This window comes from Hydra viridissima, unplaced genomic scaffold (assembly GCF_058129835.1).
Source record: "Hydra viridissima isolate aposymbiotic clone 2 unplaced genomic scaffold, HvirCarnegie_v1 scaffold_2, whole genome shotgun sequence".
Taxonomy (NCBI): Eukaryota; Metazoa; Cnidaria; class Hydrozoa; order Anthoathecata; family Hydridae; genus Hydra; species Hydra viridissima.
This window is the reverse complement of record NW_028324301.1, coordinates 7,513,063-7,536,177: the sequence shown is the minus strand read 5'-3', so window position 1 is coordinate 7,536,177 and position 23,115 is coordinate 7,513,063. Positions and strand designations below refer to the sequence as shown.

The 23,115-nt window shown below is 27.8% G+C and overlaps 3 protein-coding genes across 3 annotated transcripts; 1 reads left to right on the top strand and 2 right to left on the bottom strand.

Moving 5' to 3' along the window:
* Positions 1-448: 448 nt before the first annotated feature.
* LOC145192208 (putative myosin light chain kinase DDB_G0292624) lies at positions 449-2,825 on the bottom strand. The gene is made up of 7 exons (XM_080069408.2): positions 2,399-2,825; positions 2,030-2,248; positions 1,777-1,885; positions 1,437-1,570; positions 1,127-1,258; positions 867-1,015; positions 449-731 (listed from the first exon to the last, which is right to left on the bottom strand). The coding sequence occupies exons 1-7, from the start codon at positions 2,561-2,563 to the stop codon at positions 569-571; spliced, it is 1,071 nt and encodes a 356-aa protein (XP_079925534.2). The 5' UTR covers positions 2,564-2,825; the 3' UTR covers positions 449-568.
* Positions 2,826-4,850: 2,025 nt separating this feature from the next.
* LOC145185541 (coatomer subunit alpha-like) lies at positions 4,851-16,222 on the bottom strand. Its single transcript, XM_090077516.1, has 38 exons — positions 16,042-16,222; positions 15,637-15,750; positions 15,240-15,313; positions 15,069-15,149; positions 14,861-14,937; positions 14,559-14,668; positions 14,244-14,362; positions 13,830-13,929; positions 12,630-12,765; positions 12,393-12,475; positions 11,964-12,049; positions 11,790-11,854; positions 11,622-11,691; positions 11,050-11,128; positions 10,851-10,933; positions 10,554-10,693; positions 10,333-10,418; positions 10,084-10,222; positions 9,931-9,985; positions 9,525-9,710; positions 9,107-9,262; positions 8,837-8,939; positions 8,657-8,752; positions 8,487-8,575; positions 8,149-8,272; positions 7,979-8,077; positions 7,768-7,862; positions 7,462-7,599; positions 7,069-7,205; positions 6,871-6,943; positions 6,681-6,794; positions 6,494-6,571; positions 6,356-6,388; positions 6,187-6,270; positions 5,831-5,908; positions 5,421-5,533; positions 5,225-5,306; positions 4,851-5,110 (listed from the first exon to the last, which is right to left on the bottom strand). The coding sequence occupies exons 1-38, from the start codon at positions 16,079-16,081 to the stop codon at positions 5,051-5,053; spliced, it is 3,675 nt and encodes a 1,224-aa protein (XP_089933642.1). The 5' UTR covers positions 16,082-16,222; the 3' UTR covers positions 4,851-5,050.
* A 1,910-nt stretch (positions 16,223-18,132) lies between these two features.
* On the top strand, positions 18,133-19,044 carry LOC145194192 (ras-related protein Rab-28-like). The gene has a single exon (XM_080071824.2). It carries the CDS (start codon positions 18,210-18,212, stop codon positions 18,882-18,884), a length of 675 nt encoding a protein of 224 aa, XP_079927950.2. The 5' UTR covers positions 18,133-18,209; the 3' UTR covers positions 18,885-19,044.
* The last annotated feature ends 4,071 nt before the right edge of the window (positions 19,045-23,115 follow it).

The following is a 23,115-nucleotide window of genomic DNA, read 5'->3' as shown; positions in this document are numbered from 1 at the left end:
CAATTTCACTTCACTTAAGTGGCTGAATATTTTCATTAAGTAAAGGTCATAACTCAGTAAAAAAAAAGTTAAAAAATGTTAATGTTTTAAAAAAACCGGGTTCGTGAAGTAAGATTTGAAGAAACAACCTCAAGAAAAGAGATACGAGGGAAATGGTGCAAGGATTAAGGTCCGCAGAACGAGGTGCGAGTAATGAGGTGCGAGGAACAAGGTACAAAAAATGAGGTGATGGAGCAAGGTGCAAGAATCAAGGAACGATGAAAAAGCTTTGAGAGGTTTAAGGAATAACGATAAAACGTTGTCAACTCAACAAGTTCCACAGTTAAACTTTAGCAAGGTAAACCTTTGTTAAAAAATTGCTACAAACATTTTAATTTAATAGATTTATTTTCCTAATATTATATAAATTTATTTACATAATATTTACATAAAATTTGATAAATGAAGTATCAAATTTATAGAAAGAACTGGTTTTCCGTAACAAATTTTTTGCAAAACGAAATAACTTCAATAAATTAAATTAGTGCACAGTTTGATGCGCAATATATTATGATTTTGCTTTTAAATACTAATGGCAGCTACATCCGCAGCTGCTGTTTCTTGTGCTATCTAAACATTCTTCCATCTTTCCGTATGACAAGTTTTCAACACTTTCAAAGAACTCGATTTCTTTTTTAGGAATAAACGGCTCTCTTTCTTCAAGCACAAGGCTGTATAAACGATTTTTACCACTTTGATGAAGAGGAAAAAATATTTGAGAAAATTGAATAACAAAGCTAAATATTTAATTAAAAGAACCAAAAATATTTAATTTATGCTAATTTTTACGTGAAAGAAAAATGATAATGAATAATCTGAGCATTTACCATTTCTTCTCTTCCTCTAAATTCTTCATAAAAGCGTTCAACCGATTAGGGCTCTCAAGTGCGTAGGCACTTCGATCTGTAAAATTATTGAACCACGAGTAGGATAATATGTCGTTTATAGTGCCTCTAGCGTTATAATCTTTTGATAACTAAACGACCCAAAAAAAAGAAAAAGGGTTTTTAATAAAGGTTTTTCATAGAGCATAACTCAAAGCGGTATCTCTGTGCAAAGAGGAGAAAAAAACAAGCGTAGCACTTGCCATTATTTTTATTAACTCCTTAGCTTCATTTGAAATTCCTTTCCACAGATGCGAAGGCATGGCATAATTTACTTCTAAAATGTTTTGAAGGAGATAGTTATAGTTCTTATTCCAAAATGGTGGATAACCGCCCTGAAATGAAAAGTGAGAAAAGAATCCAATCAATCTATCCGTTATCAATCAACTGTAGTTATGTAATAAGCACTTTTAAGTCACGCAGAAAAAAACATTAAATAGACTAAAAGAAATAAACATGAAGATGAAATAAAGAAATAAAGATCAATAGTAATGAATTTATGCAATCAATTACCAATAGTAAAAAGAGAATTATTCCAACACTCCATATATCTGATGAAAATGAAACTATGGGAGGCTCTTTTAAACACTCTGGTGCCATGTATGAAGAGTTCCCAAGCGGGTCTGATAGTAAAAAATCAATCTCATCTAAAAATTTGAGTAAAAATGTCAGAGATCTCAATATCAAATCAATTTTTTATTGAAGAACTTACTTAGGCAAGATATATATATATATGTATGTATGTATATATATATATATATATATATATATATATATATATATATATATATATATATATATATATATATATATATATATATATATATATGTATATATATATATATGTTCTCACCGGGTATTTTTCGTGCAAGATTAAAATCAATTAACTTCAATAACGGCTTTTTGTGCGGATTTAATTGGGTTGGCACGTCACACCACAATATATTTTCGGGACAAACATCCTAAAACAAATATTTGATATACTTTTGTTTCAGTAATTGGAGGTATACAAAAAACAACAACAAAAAAACAAGACAGGCATTTCCAACAACAGCAATGTGAAGAATTCATTTTGAAACTATCTTAAACGATTTTTATAAACTTACTCTATGAACGATCCTCTTAGAGTGACAAAACTGGAGAGCAGACAGAATTTGTTTGACTGTTCTTTTAGCGCAATTTTCATCAAACTGGGGCCATTTAAAAATTCCCGGTAAAAATTTATTTCCGTCGATATATTCTATTATGATGTTAATTTTTGAAGGCTCTCGTATGACGTCAACAAGGTGGACAACATTTATATGATGACGCAGTTGCAGCAGTATCTGAAATTAAATTAGAAAAAAACAATAGCTTCATTGATCTCCTCATTTCTAGTAACAAAAAAAAAAAAAAAAAAAAAAAATTGCTAGAAGAACTGTTCTCCTTGTAAATATAATGAAATAAGAAACCGAATGATAGTATGAAATATATACCTCTATTTCGTTCTCTGTTTCTAATCTTAGTCTATTATCTCCATTTATATCTACCACCTTTGCAGCATATCTTTTTCTGGAGAACCGTTTCTGACACAAATATACATTTGCGTACGTACCGCTTCCAAGCGATTGGGTCTTGATTATCTTAAACTTTCTTTCCATATGTCGTTTACAGGTTTCACTTGTTTACAAATGTTTTTAAAAGTGCGAAAGCATCCTTTTATACCTCAAACACTTCTTCAATGATTCCTAAGAAATCTTCTTTTCTGTAATCTTTATCTCTAATCTTACTTCAGAGAGAAAGGTCATTACAAGAATACAGCCAATAATTGAAATGCTTGATAATTTTTTAAATATATGTAAAGCGTGTTAAACTACAAATAACTAATTTAATCCCGTTTATAAACAAGATAACTCCATAATACTTGTAATCCTAAATTTCGAAAATTTGTTTTTTTTTCGGGTTGAAATTGCACAGTGTTCTGTCAAGTAAATGTTGACAGTAGATGATACTTGAAACTCGACAAGCAACTTACCTAATGCTTAGACGAATTAGTCGTCTAAGTTATTTCTTAAAATTGCGCAAGTTGCTTGTTAAAAAGAAACACGCACAAAAAAAATACAATTCTTCTATAAAGTCTTACGCTTATTTAAATTTATTGCATTCAAAAAAAGAGAGAAAAAAAGAAAAAAAAAAGGAGGGAAGTTAAAATAGTTGTCACCATTCCTCCAAAGATGTAAATTGCAAACAAAAAATATCATTTGCTCGCTATAGCTGTTGCGTAATATCGACGGAAGTAAAGAAACCTTGAAATATATCTCGATTAAACATCCTCCATTATTCTTTTAGTTTAAGAAAGCTCTTATGAAATTTTTGTTGCATGGTTACATTTTCTTCTTTCGCATTCGCTCCACAGCACAACATACTTTTTCATAGTGCATCTGAAATTTTAAGACACTCAGTGTGATCTAATCCCAATGTCACGAGACATAAAAAGTTTCACTCCTGCTAAATTTAACAGTAACCAACGAGTTACGTTAAAAGCTCAGATTGGATTTGAATATATTTTTTCTTTACTCTGACTGTCTATCCTTATAATTTAATGTTTACTCAGTTAATACACGTTTTTGTCTCCAGTGTCTGTAGAAGAATTGCCTCCACTAGGTGAGGCGTAAAACTCGGTAATGTATATGCAAAGTGCATATACTTAAATAAACATCAAAATACACTTAAACGTTTTATCAAATATTAGATATATTACACATTATAATAGATTGTAAAGCAATCTATTATAATATGTATAATATATCCCTGTATATGTGTGTATCTATATATATGTAAATATGTATGTATGTGTATATATATATATATATATATATATATGTATATATATATATATATATATATATATATATATATATATATATATATACATACATACATACACACACAAACACACGCATATATAGCGTACACAAGTATGCCGACAAAGGTAACGAGATTGATTTCTATCATCATAAATAAATACCTTAAAACAATCTAAATTAAATGAAACAAAGATAGCTTTGTGTTTTGATATATTTAATAAAACTAATGTTTATAAACTTGTTAAACGTTTGAATGTTAATGTTTATAGGATATTAGTTTTCGTGTACGTGCCAAATTATGTTCTTTGATAGATTGTTGACGTCACAATTCTGAAAAATGCAGCTTCAGCATTTAATGATTGAACTTTTTTAACAAATTTATTGACCGCAAGTTTTTTTAAAATAAACATTCTGATTTAAATAAGAAATCTTTAATACATAGTTGTCTCTCTTTTGATGTCTGTAAAGTTCCAATAGTTTATTTGCATCCCAGAATACACCCCTATTTAAAAGAAACATTTCGCATTTTTAATTTATGTTAATTTACTATAACTTACGAGGAATGCACGTTAAGAGATATAATCCATCACCATCTGGTGCGTTTCACAGTTTGTTCACTTATAATGCAATTACAGTAGATGATAATATATATATATATATATAATATGACGCATTTAAAAAACTTATTGAATTCAGACTTTTTTTTTGTTTACCAAGTCACATTAATAAACACATTTTTTTTTTATTGTTTATTCAGCCAAATTGATACTTTGCTTGTTTACTCAGCCAAATTGATACTTTGCTTGTTTACTCAGCCAAATTGATACTTTTGCTTGTTTACTCAGTCAAATTGATACTTTTGCTTGTTTACTTATACTTTTTTTTTTTTACATTATTTGGAAACATTCATCCTTCGGCTTCTAATCTAATGTAATAATTCGTGACTGTAACATAGATGTTTAAATAATTTCTACTATAAAAAAAAAACAAAAAACAAAACGACGAAAAAAATAAAAATAAAATTGAGAACTAAAGTTTTATTTTAAGTTTCGGAGGACGGAAAAAAAAAGTATAAAACAAATAATTAAATACGCTGTATTCAGAAATTACAAAAAAATAATATATAATTTGTTCCAGTTCAATACACAGAGCGTGATATTAACAACCTGACGCCGCATCAACCATCGACTCAGATGAACTTCACCAAAACCAATTATTCCCGTTAATAAATATGTGGATAATAAAAAAGGAACTGGAAAAGTTCATAAGAGTTCTATTCACTTAGCGAAACTGCGAAAGACTTATTTTCAAACCAGAGCTAGGCCTTCCGACTTCAGCAACCTAAGAGAAACAAAAGTTTTTTTTGTTGAATCGTCATTAAATCTCCTATTTTTCTTTACATTAGCAATACGAACAGGCAACAACAACAAAAAAGAAGTGTTGCAGATTATTCACCTCGCATATTTTGCAAATTATTCCTTTGTATTGCGGTTTGTACGAAGCCTGACATAATGGGCATTTCTCCTCAGGTTTCCCCCTAAAAAGGAGTATTAGAAAACACTTAGGACTTTTTTTATAGTTTGACGTTTTAACGTTTTTTTTATTCCTTCAAGAAATAAACTAAAAAAAAAAAAAAGGTATTAAAACCTACCTATATATTGGAGAATACGAAACAGCACAAATTGAAAACGGATTAAGTTCGTCGTAATCAAATACCACCGCGTTAATGGGGTTCTTTTCACAGGCTTGTAAAATTTTTCGTGTCTGAAAATTAAAAAAACAGTTCAATTACAACACAAAAATCCACCGCAATCGTTCAAAGGATTTCATACGATTAATTTAAATACAGTAAATCTCGATACAACGAACCCTGAAGAAAAATAAAAATGATTCGTTATATCATGAGTTTGTTCTTATGACAATTTTCTGATATAGAAAGTGTTGTTAGGGAAAAACGAGACAAAATATCGAGTTTCTACTGGATTAGTAAAAGAGCGCCCTTGTCGTTGAGCGACCTTTTACGATGGGAGGTATTGAAAAAAGTCACATGTAAAAACCCACCTGTTGAGCAACTTCAGGTTTTGGACCCAACTCTAATAAACGACGTGCAAAAGAGGCCGCAGTCTTGTAGTTTTTAATCTATTTGTAAAAAAGTAAACAATGAAGAAAATTGATATGTAGGTCAAACCGATAGTTTTTAATTAATTTTTTACTTTTTTATTTTTTAATTTTTTACTCAAAGTAATATCAAATGCGTTTTATTTAAAAATGTTAAAGAGTTTACATTTTTGTTTTCAACGAAATTGTTAAAACAAGCACAAGCGGAACTAAAAAATCTATTTTAGTTTAATTTCTTTCAAATATTTTTTTTTGAGGTTTGAAAAAAACAAAACAAAAAAAAACACACACGCACGCACCTTAAAAGCAAGATTTAGAGCTGTCCGTAACGTAAGCACCAAATGAATAGGCTGCAAACTGCAATGAGTGAAATAAGCCGCCATCTGCGGGAAAAAAAAAAAAAAAAGTTTTTAACAAGCACTGTTGCAATTAAAAATTTTGCTATAAAGAAATATTAGAAGGGATTACCTCACAAATTCTCTTTTGTTGATCAGCTGTGTCCTAAAAATAGAAACAAATCGCTAAAAAGTAGAGGAAGAGAGAAGTTTAACATATTTTCAAAGTTTAAATTTTATGTTAAAGAGTTTATTGTTAGAAAAGCTGTACCTTGGGTAAATCTTTCCTAACAGTTTCCATTTGAAGACCAACAAGATATTCTCTACATATTCCCAAAAGTTGTTGTGCCTAAACAAAGAATCTTTAAAAATATTAAGTGAAAGAGATTTAAAACAAATTCTATGAATTACAAATAATTTTATGTTAGGCTGGAGTTTAGTTTTTAATTCATGTATACCTCGGTTATTTCTTGTCTTGATTCTACAACTAACAAAGTAACACTTAGAAGAATCTGATGAAGTCTTTCTGCGGCTTCAGCAAACTTTCCACCAGTTGTCAGTTGATAAGCTACCTAAATAGAGGTTATGATAGTGAGAAAAAGATACTAATAATATTTTAACAATAAATTGGTTTTGTTTCACACTTACCTGTAAACGTTGGACTAAGTTATTCAATTTTAAACCAACAGCTGGTAATCCTGCCTTTGCACCAGCATCTTTCCTAAAAAAAAAAACACATATACCTAAAGAGGGAAAAACTTTTTACTTTGAAATACAAGTAAATTATTGTATGAGATTAACCCACCAATCAGATCTAAAGTAAAAACAAAAAACTAAAATATTCACCAGTTTCTATGCGGATAAAAATATAAACTTGGACATGAAGGTAGACCAGGTACAGCCACACGTCCACGAGCATATGCAAGCATAAATAACTGTTTATAAGGTTCAAAATTCACAACTCCCAACTGTTCATTTAACAACTAAACAAAAGAAGGGTAAAGATTTTAAAACACCTTTTATTTTACTATCTTTTTAAGCATCTAAATAATTCATATAGAATAATAAATCATTAAAATGCTGCATTTATATTCATTTTACATTAAAGTAATTTCCTTTCAAACCTAACAAAAACTTGACCAAAATAAACCATGTGCCTTACAAAACTTTGGAACTTTTTTTTGCTTAATATGTTTTGTAAATGTCTACTTAAAATTGAAGTTGTGGACTTGTAATTACCCTTGCAGCAGAATCAAATGAGCCAGCAGCTAGGTGATCCATTGGCAATTGTGAATTGGATATCCATACTTGCCCTTGACTATTGCCTTTAGTAGGAGGAACATAAAAGTCTTCACCACCTGATACTGGAGCAACTTCCTAAAAAGATGGTAGGTCAAATCATGATTGTTAAAATATCCTGATGGCACATTTTATTGATAGTCCATATTGCTAATTCGATTGATAGTACATAAAATTAATGATTTAAATTCTAAAGATGATATACTTTTTTTTTTAAAAGAATTAGACAACAGGGAGCAAGCATACCAGATCCTTAGGAAGTTCAAGATCATCATCTCCAACATCCCAGCCACTCCCTTCATCAATTTTTAATTTCTCATCAGGATCACCAAATCCTGCATCTGTAGTAATTTAAAAAAATAAATTTTAAAACTTACTAATTTAAAAATTCTTTTTAGATGTGTTAAAATAGTAATAAAAATATAATTTTCAACGAAAAAAAAAAAAATTAAAAAACCTTCTTCCAATACAAGATCTGAATCTCCCCAACCTTCTCCTTCTTCACCATAATCAGCTTGAGGAGGAGCAGAGACTGACAAGTTACTTGTTGCACCATCTTGTTAAAAGATATAATTATTAAAAATTGCTTTGTTATTAAAGTTCCTTTCAATTCAAAAGTGAATTTACCTTTCAAAGATGAGGATCCTTCAAATATCGTCTTACTAACAGCTAGTAATGGCCAGTTGCCTTCATTCAGTAAAATAGGTACAGGAGGTCGGAGCAATTTAGCATTAGGATTTATTGCTGGTAGCTAAAGAAGTAAAGAATGAAACTAAATTTTATTTTAGTTTTTAAACATTTTGCTTAATTTAAAAATGGAAAAATTGTTCAAACCTAAACACTGGTTTAAACTTTAGAAGAAAAAAAACTCTTAACAACTTAAAACATATTTAAATTCTTTATTTAATGAAGGACTTGCAAGATGCCATGAACATAATTATTCATTTTTCATAAAATTCATTAACCTTTTCTGGATCCAAGTTGAATGTAGCTTGTAATTCAGCACATTCATCAGTCAGTCCATGTGTGGCAGCCGTCAAATAGGCTAGGGAACCTTAACAAACATTAAGATTGCAGATAATAATTATCTCAATAATTAGAATAAAGTAAAAAGTAGTTTATAAACAAAACAAACCTTGACCAACTTGCTTCAGTACTTTAATTCTTTCTCTGATGTCACCACAGTATAAAGCATTGTGAAGATGACCACTTACATCTTTTCGAATTTCAGCTAAAAAAACAAAAAATAAATTAACAAAAAAACAATTACTACAAAAATTGTAAAAAACCTGTAAAATAAATAAACTCTACTCACAAATTTTCAACATTTTCCTTAACTTGTCAGTGTTACCAGTTGTTAGATATAAAAATGAAAGACGATCAAAATTTTTTGTTCTTTGATAACACATCTCTACCACCTGAAATTAAGTTCATAGTTAAAAATGAATTCCTAATTTAATAACTCCATTTATGTAAAGCTTTTAAAATGGTTGAATAGTAAAAGTTATGATTATTTATATAAATTATGCTTTGTGAAAACTCATTAGAATTTAAAGATTCAGGATGTAATTTTATTTAAATAAACCTGATGGTTTCCTTGCTTCAAAGCCATTTCACTAAGCTTTTCCCAGCAAACTTTGTCTTCAAGAGATTTTGCAGCTTCTAATGCAACTTCTAAATTACCACATTCCAATGCAAGACCAAACCTTGTTTTTTGATCTTTAACAAAGTGAAGTGCAACCTAAAAAAATTACCCAAAGAAGGATGATCACAAGCATTATCCAGACCAACCAGATACTGTATTATATGTTAATAGTATTTTATTTTCTTACAATAAAATTAATCTCACAGTATCAAATCATCAAAAGCTCAATTAAATAAGAGAAAACCTATTAGCTAGAACAACTGTACTAAAAATCAAAATCCTAAAATGTTGCAGATGAAACTGAGCTAATAAATTAAAACCAAAGAACTTATAAAAAAGAGGTAGTGTTTTAACATACCTCAGGATAGCCTTTCTTCTGTAAATAAGAGATGATAGACTGTCCAACCAACTTTGCATTTCGCACCATATGTAGTACTTCATCGTATCTATGATTTACTAAAGCTAATTTAAACTTGAATTCAGTGGGATCAATATTCAAAACCTTTGTCTTGCAGTCCCGATCCAAGCAATAAACACTACTTCCCTAAAAAATGTTTATCAATTTCATAAGTTCATTAATGTTACAAATCAAACGCTAACAAGTTGCAATATTAAAAAATTTTTCTAAACTCAGTTAATACTTTGCTTAAAAACCAAAACAACTGGGTATGATAAGCCATATTAAAAAAAAAAACAACAAAAAAAAAACAACAAAAAAACACAAAATACCCTATTGCAACAAATCCTTTAAACTACATTTTTACCTTTACTCTTGTGATGTATATTGGCAAATCCAATGTCCGAATAATGCCACTGTCACTATAAGATAAACATTTAAGAAATGCATACTATTTTCAAGTTTAAGGTCTTTATAACATTTTCTTCTCAAACTAAATCATTAAAGTTATTTAAATTACCCATTTGTTAACGTGTATTTAATATGATTGCTTGTTGTATAAACAAGAACCCCAGTGTCATCCCATGCACCACTCTTGATTTTTACACTTTCATGAACAGTACATAGATTTTCCATTTTCCGATTGCAGATTGAAACAACTAAAGAAACAAAAAATTATCTTTATTAAAGCCATGAAAACTAAAACAGTAAATTTAAAATTAAAAAAAAAAAATACAAGAAAAGCAATAATAAATAGGATAATACATACTATGCTTTGCAACTAAAGCTACAAAGTTCATATCAGATGACCAAATAACGTATCTGCATTTAGCTATTTTAATGGTAGCCATTACTCTGTAACAGCAGATTTTTATTTAAAAAATAAATTTGACCTTACTATAGTAACAATAATTATAATAAACAACAACAGTAAACATGATAAACAAATTTGCAGCATTTAATTTACCATAACAAAGTAAATCTATTGACCTTTTTTGTTGAACATCAAAGAGCATGATTTGCTCAGCATCCCTTAGAAGTAAGCTTCCTGTACCAGCATAAAATATCATGTCACATGAAGGAGTTGTAACCTTCTTTGTCACTTCATTTTTTAAATTTTTAATGACAACCTTTAAATACAAACAAAAAATAACTAAACCAATTCAGTGGTTAACTATGTAAATAAATAACCAAATAAGTTCAACATTTAAACAAACAATCAAAGAAATTTATAAAACAGTAGATTTAAAAATTCAAAAATAAATTTTTCAAATAATATTTCCTTACATTTTGTTGTTTATCAAGGACTGCAAAGCGGTTACGAGCCACCCAAACAGCTGATACACCAGCAGCTCTCTTTCCTTCAGAAACTATAATTATGCACAAAAAATCAAATGTCAATAAGTAAAACACAGCAAAGGAACAACAATCATATTAATAAAATTTATTATTACAAATCAAAATAAATGATAATTTTGACCACTACCTTCAGGATCAGAGGATTTTATGTCTTTAGGAAGAGCATGCAACTCATAGACCTGGCTGTCTACTGATGAACTTGTGCCCTAAAGAAGAGTTTTAAGTATAATTTCAATATTTCAATACAGAAAAAGTAAGAGCCAAAAAAAAAAGATTTCAATAGGAAGTTTTATAAAAATTTTAGATAAAATTTTTATAAAACTTCCTATTATATTCAAAGTTTCCTATCATTATTTCAAAGTTATCTTAAAGATCATCATTTATCTTCAATTTATTTAAATTTATTTTCAAAAAACAACTAATAAATCAGCAATAAACTTCCTAAACAATTCCATAAGACAAAATGCTTCATACTTAAATTACTATAGTTATAAAGTGTTTTGCAATAGAACACCAAAGAGCTCATGTTAAAAATATTTAGGCTAAATATCAAGTACCCATTATCCAAGTACCAAGACCATTGTTTTTATGATTTTATACATCTGATTAGAAAATATATTACTTATTTCTTGAACACTTATAACTTTTTATAAAAATATCAATTCTTCACATTAAAATTACATCAGTAAGTAAACTAACATAGGTTAAAAGAATGCATTGTTCAGCTGGGTTAAACACCAAGTTAACTGGATTTGGTCGACCAGCACCCCTAAAAATGAATTTTTAATTAAGAACTTGCCATAGGGTAAGTAGAATGAGTGCTTCATTATAAAAACAACAATAAAACCAAAAAATCTATAAATGTACTTTTTAAACTGCATGATGGGCTTATCAATTGAAGAACCAAATTCATATACTCGTAAGTAACGATCCTGCATCAAAAATATTAGCATTAAAAAAATTCCACAAGAATCACAACTTTTTTCAATTTTTTTTAATATAAAAAGGAAAACTGTTGAAATTAACTGAAACTTTAGTTACTTTAACATAGTATAGAGTATTTTGATAAACAGTGTAAGCTGGTCTTTCTCGCTCCAGTTTAAAAACCACCATGCCACTATCATGTCCTAAAATTAAAAAAAATAAACAATTACAAACACACCAATAACTATTATCAGATCAAAATCATTGACTTCACTGCCACATGCATTAAATATGCCAATATACAACCTTAGGTTTTAATATTTGCTTTGTTTAAGAAACCTCTATAAAGCATTAACAATGTCTAATAATTCTTTTGATAAATGAAACTGTAGATCAACTACAAACATAGTATGTTAGAACTACAAAAAAAAAAAAAAAAAAAAAAAAAGAAATGTGAAGAGACAGAAAACCTAGGCTTAGTTAAAAAGAAGAGCTGAAAAATATTGAAATAGGATAAAAGAACGAATAAAAAAGTATAGAAATTACCTGCAGCAAACAAATTGAGAGTTGGATGAGCAGCTAGTATCCAATATCGGTCATTTTCTCTGCGGAAAGTCTGGACTCCAGTTCTAATAGCACAAAGAAATTTATAATTTAATAATAACATACCACTATGTAAGAAAGAAACTTGCAGTTAAATGACTGACTTATTTTAGTAGTATAATTACAACTGGTGTAATAGTTTGGCAGACAAACCACTATTTAAAAGTTTATAAAATAAACCTTTTAGACATATCCCAAACACGTATGGATTTATCCTCTGAATTACTAAGAATTAACTCTTGTCTTGGGTGAAAGAGTACAGATGAAACATTATTGTAATGACCACGACAGGTATCAACTTCCCAAGCTTTTGATTCTAAAAAAAAAAAAAAAAACACCTGGTATACATATTATGTATTAATCAATTAAATATTATGCATTTTATAATATACCTTAAACATGTTGGTTACTTGAGTAAGTTTCCTCCATTTTTTATGTATATTAAAAAAAAAGACATTTTTAAAGACTTAATTAATACTTATTCAAAGTATTTTCCATATTTATCTTTTGACTTTTTCCATCTTTTAGGTAACAAATGGGTTCCCCTATGGAGGAGTAGATAGTTGTAACTGCTTTTAAACCACTTTAGCAATGTGATTTAACATTATCTTTTTAAAGATCACCTTTTTAACATATTCAGGACATTTTTTTTTTATGCTTGGCTCAAATAAATAGAAGTTATTCTCAGTATTAAACAGCACCGATAGTTTTTATTACATTAAGGTAGCTCGTAATAACTTCACCTTTCTTTTATCATAATGAATCTATTTTTTATTTCTGATTACAATTCTATGTAAATATGACTTTTTTAAATGCCTTTGAAGCAACAATTGATATCCACTTTTGAATGTCTCTTTCCTTCAAGTCACATTGTAGCCAATTTCAAATTTTGTGAATTAATCTCACCAACTTTAAATGCTTGTTTAAAATTGATTATTTCAAATTAAATAACTCTGAAATCTTTTTAAAAGTTTGGTATGGAGCTTAGTTGAGTAATAATTCTTCATCTTTGGATTGTTGTTTCTGAACCATTCCAACCATTTTTTTCAAATGGAGTACTGTTGTCATGAGCATCCATGAGTACACAATAGGTTTCAGCAGCACTTTTATGCACCAAAAAGAATTGGAACAAAATTTTGTGTGTTAAATTGTTGAAACATATGTAATAAAACAAACACTTGTTGCAAGATTATAAGAAAGTCATGTAATAATTATCAAACCTTATTTATAGAACTATCAGTTAAAGTTGTATTAATCTAATAACACATGGTTATAATTAATTACAATTTTAGTCAGAAAATAGGAGAAACTTATTCAAGCACCAATAGATTACACATGAAAATATGAAAATTTGAGTTTGCTAAAAATTATGCAAATTACCATTCATTCTCCATAATTTAACCTGACGATCATCCGCTGCAGATACAATTAATGGCATAGTAGGATGGAATGTCACCCAGTTTACCCCACGATCATGACCCTATTGTTTTACATTTAGTTCTTTATTATGATTGAACAAATGATTCTTTAAAAGAAGAATTATCTTAAAAAGTAATAGGAAAATAAAAATAAACAAGACTCTTATTCAAATTTATATACACACATACATAATAAACTTACAGCTATATATATACTTGAAGTCTTTTCAGAGGAAAGTTTTTTATTGTGATTTATATAAAGCATAATTAAACTGCTGAACAAACCTTCAAGCATAGAATAATATGCTTGAAGGTTTGTTCAGCAGTTTAATTATGAATAATATAAAAACTAATTACATTAATTATAACAACTTACTTCAAGGACATGTTTCACAACTGCATCAGCATGACCAAATAAATCTATTTGTCCAGGACTTTTTACTGATGTATCATCACGATCTTTAGTACCAGGGGCAGCAAATTTTTTTCGCAAACCTTTAGATAATTTATACTATTAGGCAAATAGTTTTTATTTCTGACAAATGTTTAAGATGCATTAAACAACCTATGACTTAACATAATATCATGTACACTTTCTATAAAAAAGCTACTGACCACTAATAGTAATGTTTCACAACTATTTACTCCTACAAATAGAATAAACTCATTAATTTAATTCCAGAATTATTACCAGAAATATCCCATACACGCACTGTTTGATCAAGAGAAGCAGAAACAATATAGTCTTCTGTTTTGTGGAACTGTGCGCACATCACATAATGATTGTGTCCAGTTAAAACACTGAAACCATAATTTTTATATCATTAAGGTTTTTTAGAAGATATACTATAGAAATAAATACTTTATATCAGTTAGTTTTAAAACTATTGCTTTCATATTGTTAAAGAGATTGACATGAAAACCTGCCATAGAAACCAAATAATATTTTAAGCATTTTAATTCACAAAAAGTTTTAACAATTTGTCTTTATACTTGATACAATTTCTTGACTGCCAATTCCAAACACGTATTGTTTGGTCATCAGAACAGCTTACTATCCAAGGATATTCCTTTTAAAAAAAAATGTATTTTACTATCTGATAAAGCCATTTACAATAAAAGTTTATAGCATTATTGTAGAAACTTAGCTGGGCATATAAAGATAAAGTTATGTAAAGCAAAAGTAAAAAAACATACTAACATTGTGAAAGAATGTAGTTCTGATGTAATCCAAATGACCTAGCAATGTAAATATGCATTTTTTTTGCTTGTAATTCCAAACCTAAAAAACCAACTCATTTTTTAAAATTTGTTAAGGAAACTACTTTATATAAAGGCTATAATTTAAAAAAAACAAATAATACTCTGGCACCTTAATCTTATAATCATCACCACCTGAAACAAATAAAGGCTGATGCTCATGAAAATCGATTCCACGTACTGGACCTAAAACATTTAAGGAATTGAATTAGTGAAAAAAAAAAAAACATCATAATATATGTGTAAAATCTTGTTCATCTTACATGATAATATTTTCAAGTCTATCTTACAAAATTATAAATAAAAACTTACCATACTGGTATAATTATACTCTTTATTTAAAAACATAACTTTTAAAAAATTTGATGCAACAAGAATAAGTTTTTTGAATAAAGTACTAACAAGAGATATCAGTTCATTTACTACAATTGCATCTTATAAATATATAGTTGTGAAAAGAGAAGGCTTAAAATTTTAAAAAAACTTCTGAAATACGCAATATATTTTACCATCATGCTCATCAAATCTATCTAATAGAGTACACATTCGATAATCCCAGAGCTGTATGACACCATTGTGTAAACTTGCCAACACCCATGGTCTCTTTGAATGAAATGCAAGACCTAATAAAAAGGAATTTATCTCAACAAAATAACAAAAAAATGTTTAAAAAAATATTTCTTCAGGTAATCTTTATAAATTTAGAGTAAGAGAGTGGACTTTCAACTGTTCTTAGACCTGTATTAATGTAACTGCTACTGCAATTAGTATGAATATTTTTTTAAAAGCTAGCCATTTACATCAAATTTTTAGATCTTTTCCTTAAAATATAGCCTAAAAAGTGTTTCTTTTATGAGTGTTATTCAACATGAAATTTAAATTTTTGGAAATATAATTTAAAATATAAAAAGTACCTTTAACACGAGCAGACTTGGTCTCAAATTTAGTCAACATGTTTTTAAATTTCTATATGGAACGAAAAACTGTACTGTTCTTGTATTGTTATTGTGAAGTATATCATTTTGGTTACAATAACCTACACGTCATAGTTTAATTTACTGACCAATTGAAGTTAAACCATTTTGCTTCATAACTAGTAAAAAAAAAATTCTTTTAATTTTTAATTCAAGTTTTAGAACCTAATTTTGTAATCAGATTAGTAGGGAACTATTGATCATTGGAAACTTTTTAACTATAAACTAAAACTTTGAAGATTTTAATTAGTTGGTTATTGTTCTGGTAAATCTAATCCAAATCTATTTTCCGTATTTTAAAAGCTATTAATGGACACCATCAACGTCGGTAAGTAAACATGGTTAAGCCAGCGAAAGTTTGTACGTCATTGTTGTTTGTATAAATTTGTAAAAAAAAAACTATATAAATAAATATATATATGTGTGTATATATATATATATATATATATATATATATATATATATATATATATATATATAAATGTGTGTGTTAAAATATATGTGCATTGTAAAAAATTTGTGTATTAAAATATATATAAATGCGTGTGTCTATATATATATATATATATATATATATATATATATATATATATATATATATATATATATATATATATATATATATATATATATATATATATATAACTTTCTATCAAATGGACTTAAGCTAAACCATGATAGCATATTACACATAGGGTAATTGTCTTTTGATTTTTTTTTTTTGAAACTGAGTTGCTGACTTATTTTGGTAGTTTTTGGTATTTTGTTAAATTAAATCTGAATATCTTAAATTTAAAAGCTTGATAAAAGAAACAATACCAACTTATGCCACATTATTGTTTGTAAAAAAAGAGGGTTAATATTTACAGTAATTCTGAAGAAAACCCTTTGGGGGTATTACTATGCTTAATGGTAGAGCTACTATGAATTCTTTTAACTTTTTTTGAAGATTTTTGCTTTTAAAAGCACAAGTTTTATATTAGTTTATATTTCTTTCCTACACTTTTTACATTTCTTAAAAGTGAAATTTTAGATAAAAATAATTTTTTAAATATGATACTAATAGTATATTTGGTTTTATAATAAATATTATGAAAATAACTATGCAAACATTCTAGTATTATTCATTGCAATTAAGCTCCAGCTTTTACACTTGTTACTATTTTCTATTGATATGGTTTCATAAAACATTGAAAGTAATAGAAAATGGGAAAATAGGGCTCCATGTTTAATTTAGAACCAACTATGAAGATAATTAAAAGTAAATCTAAATTTGCTATTGGATGGCAATTTTTAATTGTTCATCAATACATTACCTCATCTATCTAAAAGTTTATATGTTAAATAAAAATATCATTAAAATTTTAAAACTTAGCATTTCATTCAGGCAAAAAAAAAAAGATTTTGAATACTTGCAAAGTTGCTTTACCATATGTGTATAACATGCCCAAGGGGTTTTCTCAAGAATCACTGTAAAGATTTACCCTAATTTTTTACAGACATTTCTTATGCAAAGTAAAAATATTTACAAAAATAAAACAGTAGTTTAGTCAAAGTCAACTCATACCTTATTATGAATACTAAAGTGGATACCTTGCTTTGAACAATCTTTTATTCTTTTTTTTGTTTTTTTTATTTATACTTTCTTTATAACACCTACCAGAAGGGTACAGTATGCATATGCAAATATTTAGCCTAGTTACAGTGATTGGTTTATTTCTTAGATCAATCGCTGATATTTTTGTTAGATCTTTATTTGCATACATCAGTAAAAACTTCATGTTCTAGTAAGAAATTCAAGGAAGGGGTACCTGTTAATTAGTGATATAGTATGCAACATTTTACTTTAAGCTTAAAATTTTATTTAAAACAGCAACAATTGATTTTCCAAAATTTTTGCCATTCCTTCTTATGATTCAAAATATCTTAAAAATGAAAAGTACTCAAGTGAATAGTGAATTTTCTTGATTGGGAAAAATTTACCAAGTGCCTTATTAGAAAAAAAAATTAAATTAAATTTTTTTTTTCTGCAATTTGATGCTGTATAAGTGTTCAACTTCTGCTTTAATATTTAGAAATTTTAGTCAAAGATTTACTGGTAGACACTAATGTCTGAATCAGATGATGAAGAGACTATTGAGTGTCAGTTAAAGGTAACAGTAATTGGAGATGGAACATGTGGAAAAACATCTCTTTGTTCCAGATTGACCCAAGAACAATTTGATAAGAAGTATCATCAAACTCTAGGACTGGACTTTTTTATGAAGAGATTTTCTTTACCAGGAAATAAAAATGTAACTATGCAAGTTTGGGATATTGGTGGGCAGCAGTTGGGTGGGAAAATGATCAAAACTTACTTGTATGGTGCAAATGCAATAGTCCTAGTTTATGACGTAACTAACCATAGTAGCTTTGAAAATCTGAGTGACTGGTTAGCTGTGGTAAAAGAAACATTTGCGAGTGAGGATAAAAAACCACATTTAGCACTTGTTGGCAACAAAAAAGACTTAGAACATTTAAGAACTGTTAAAAAAGAAAAACACATAGAATTTGCAAATGCAAATGGAATGAGTAATTATTTTCTATCTGCAAAGTCTGGTGATCGTGTTACATATTGCTTTCAAAAAATTGCAGCTGATATTTTGGGAATTCGTTTATCCAAGCAAGCTGTTGAGCAGTCAAATAGGGTAATAAAAGCTGACATTGTTACATACAATGACAACGATTCAGCTGTGAGATCAGTATCTGCCCACAATAAAACTACTTTCTGTTCATTGCAGTAGTGTGCATTTCTTGTAAAAGATCTATGTATGTATATTTTTTATAGGTTTATAAAGTAATATATAATGTACATTTGTACATATAAATATATCTGTGCATATATTTATTTATAGTACAACATATTTATAAATATATGCAAGTATATATAACATCAATTAAATACACAATAATATGCAATTTCTGTAAACTAAAAAGTCTATATTAAAAACATAAGGAAAAATAAGACATTTTTATCAAAGGAATTGCTACATAACAATGGTATTACTACAGGAAATTAGATTTTCTTTATTTCTAAAGTCTGTTATGCATATTTATTTTGTATTTGTTTTACATATATATATATATATATATATATATATATATATATATATATATATATATATATATATATATATATATATATATATATATATATATATATATACATTCCAAATTTAGTTAAAAATGGAAGTTTTTAAAATTTACCTTGAAATGTTTTTATCTGTATTCAGTTTTTATTTGGTATTTAATAAACTCACTTTAAATATTAACTTTTAGTTTATTAAAGCGTTAAAAATTTTTAAAGCCTTGATGGGTTTTTTATTTTCTTACTTTATGCTTTAGATCCTCAGTATATCCTTAATGTGCAAATTAAAAAACAACTAATTTGTATTGAATTTTTCCGATACTTTATAAATTTAACTAATCCTTAAAAAAATGTTATAAATAATATTTATGATGATAACCATTACGTCATCAATTTAAATTTTAAGGAACAGAACTTTAGTTTAAAGGTAATAGGATGGAAATGAAACATCCTTCAAAGTGTATAGAAGTTTATAGACTTAATAAGAAATAATAACGATTGTTTTGTATTTATTAAACGTCATCGGACTAATCGCTTAAATGAAGGGGTATGGAAGGCATCTCTTATCGAATAGAGCCTATACATGTCCATTTAAAGACATTTTAAAACTTCCACCAAATTCCACTCTTAAGCTATTCCTATTTGGTCGGTGATCAAATTTTAGAATTTTCTACTGCACCTTAATAGTTATCATAGCTATTTAAACATATTCTAAAGAGGTAGAAATTGGGAAAATTAGAAATACTGGGCTGCACTAGCGATTGCAATCCCGAGATCCCGGTCTTTATGATGATGAGATGTTGTTAACAATAATAATAATGATAATAATAATAATAGTAGTAATGACATTAATAATAACAAAAACAATAATAATAACGATTACACGTTATTATTCGTTAACGATAAAAAACTTTAAGTTATTTTTTTCTTTCTAATCAGCAGATAAAACAGTTAAGAGTGAGTTGAAACAAAAAACTGTAAGACTTTTGAAACTGAAAATTCTTTGTTAAACTCTTTAAAAAATTTTTAATGACGAAGCTATAAAAATCAAATTTTTTCAAAACATTGGAATAACGAAGTTATGAAAATGTGAAACTTTTTTTTTTTCCAAAAGATAAAAAGATAATTTTTAAAAAAGTTTGAAATTTTGAAGAAAAAATTTTCAAAAAAGTTTAGTTTTTTTAAAAAAACATCTTTTTGACTTTTTACAAATTGAACTTTTTAAGATGCGTAGAGTAAGACTTTTTTTTTTTTTTTTTAATTGATAAGTAATATTAAAAATAAATTTGTTTCAAATATTGACAGTTTGACATCAAAATTGCACTTTATATGATTAATTGCCAAATGATGACTATTTTAAAAAAAATTTTGTTAGAGTGGTTTTTTTATCGAATTAATTATTTTCATTAAAAACTAGAGGAAAGGTTTACGAAGTTTTTGCAAACGTAACGATCAAAGATTAAAACTATGTGCGTTCGTAAAATTAACCGAACGCAACAATTAACGGTATCAATTAAATTGTAATATTGAAATTCCGACGAATAATAGATTCAACTAATTCGTAACATCAAGTAATTTGCTCGAAAGGTTCGTTATAGCTTACCTAAATCAATTAAATTGCTCGAAATTTCCGTTAAAAACTACGAGAACAATCAATTAATTGATTACGATCCTTTCCCGTTAGATTTTCAAAAAATTTCAAAACTGACTATTCTTACAATAACTAACGTTCTATTAAAGAATACTATACATTAGAACAGTTTCACTTTTATTGAAGTTGTCATAAAAATATTTAGAATTTTAAATTATGCGAAAAATGTTAAACTTGTTTGCACATATTTCTTTTAACAACAATCATTACTTGTCATTTGACTGCCTTGGGTAAGTCGTTTCTTCTCAGTTGTTTCCTGGCTGGTGTTCTGACATGCTCCTCTGTTGATGAGTACTAAGACTGAAAGGTGTTTTGAGTAGTAATTGCTCCTTTTTTACTTTCATCATCTATCTCTTCCTCTGAATCTGAGACCTAAGTATTTCTTTTCTCTTACGAATCATCAATTGGAACCTGACCACTCTCGTTGACCTTACCAAACCATCGCCATATGGGGGATCTTGACATGTTGATGACACAAGGATTGTAGAAATTTAGTATGTGGAGCACAGTTTTGTAAACAAATAAAGTTATATAAAAAACACGATTTATAAAAAGACCTTTATCGTTATTTACGAACTTTAACGCAAATTATTAACGGAAGTTTCGTAACTGACTTAAGATACAAATAATCACGATTGAATCTTACAATTAATTCCGTTAATTTGAATATGATCGTAGTTTAATAGATTTTCGGAAGATCAAAATTTTCATCGTTCGCGATTAAACTGCCGCAACTTCGTTTAATCTCAATCTACTAAAAACTTAAAAATTGGAAATCTCTATTCCAGGCCTGTGCCTTTCTTCCGCAATTTCGACGAAAATTTATAATAAAATTGTCAGTTTTTAATGGGATCAAAGTTTGAAACTTTGAGTCGTTCATCTGTTAGGGTAAAATTTTCCTTCTTGAGAATATATTATCAAATTCTTAATTTCAAACATGAGATTTTGTTAAAATTTTTTGAAAAATGCAATATCCTTTTATTAACAAAAAATTTTTAAAAAAATCAATTTTAAGGTTGGCTTGAATTGATTTTTTTTTTTCTCCCAAAAAACACATGAGAACTATATTTATCAACAATAACTATAAATGTATTTTTATAAATTTATTAATACAAATCATGTAATTCATTACATACCCTTCTGTCTCAAGACAGACCTGCATCGGTTAATATTGATTCAATTGCTTGACAACACCTTTCAATAGGAATGCTGTACCAAGCTTGTTGCACAGCATTTCAGCCTTATTATTTGGTTTTGCATTTTTTAATTTCCGTTTGACTTTTTTTTGTAAATTTTTAATCTGATTCAAGTCCTGAGAATGTGCACGCCCTGGTATAAAACTGATATTATTTGTCTTAAACCAAACTTGTGCTAAAATATCCACAACAACAGCATATTCACTTTGCGTAAGGCAACAATATTTTTTAATGTTTATGTGAACATCCTTTGTCATAATTTCATCTATCAGAAAAATGGGACCTACTCTTTAGCATGAAAAACAGTCCCAGACTTAGATATTTCTGCCTCTATAATTTATGGTCTTTTTAATGTATAATAGGTTAAAAGCTTGATTTTTAGAATGTCTAACAAATCTTTTGCTATAGTTACCAAATAACACAAACATTATTTCATCATTCTGTATAGAGAAATAAGAAACACAATTTAGGGTTCATTCTTTGTTTCATGAACCCTGAATTGTATTTCCTATTTCTCTACATAAAAATTCATCATTACTTATTTTGACAAAAATATTACGTTCATAAACAGAGAAATTTTTTTTTTCTGCCCACTTTGCCAATCGCTAGAACAGAACTAAATAAAATTTTTTGATGAAATCATATATTTGGACATAAAGCAAGTTAATGTGCTATTTACAGATGTGTAAACATTTATTAGGGGTTAATAAAAGCAAATTCGTACCTGTTGGCATTTTTTTTGCACATCATTTTCAAATTTTTTCATAAAGTTCAAAATATTAGTATAAATTGATTAGTATAGTAAGTGTATTTATTTTTTGCACCTAACTGCATAACTTAAATTGAAACATTTTTACTCCTAAACAAAAAAGTTAACAGAATACTAAAAGTAACTTGCACAATTTAAATTAAGAAAAAAATGATTGATGTTAAGATATCAAACATGGTGATCTTAAATTTTAATATTTAACCACTAAAATTACGTCACTTTTTCATTTTTAAACTCTCATGCCGACCTTTTAATTTAAAACCTATGGCCT

Bases quoted from the DNA above. Each gene is read 5' to 3' on its own strand.
- LOC145192208 (XM_080069408.2), bottom strand. From the start codon at position 2,563: ATGGAAAGAAAGTTTAAGATAATCAAGACCCAATCGCTTGGAAGCGGT. The intron at 2,249-2,398 runs GTATATATTTCA...ATTTAATTTCAG, and splicing joins AAACAGAGAACGAAATAGAG to ATACTGCTGCAACTGCGTCA. The intron at 1,016-1,126 runs GCAAGTGCTACG...TGGGTCGTTTAG, and splicing joins AGGAGTTAATAAAAATAATG to TTATCAAAAGATTATAACGC.
- LOC145185541 (XM_090077516.1), bottom strand. From the start codon at position 16,081: ATGTTGACTAAATTTGAGACCAAGTCTGCTCGTGTTAAAG. The intron at 12,766-13,829 runs GTAATTTGCATA...TTTTTTTTTTAG, and splicing joins TAAATTATGGAGAATGAATG to AATCAAAAGCTTGGGAAGTT. The intron at 9,986-10,083 runs GTAATTTAAATA...TTTATCTTATAG, and splicing joins AAATACACGTTAACAAATGG to TGACAGTGGCATTATTCGGA.
- LOC145194192 (XM_080071824.2), top strand. From the start codon at position 18,210: ATGTCTGAATCAGATGATGAAGAGACTATTGAGTGTCAGTTAAAGGTA.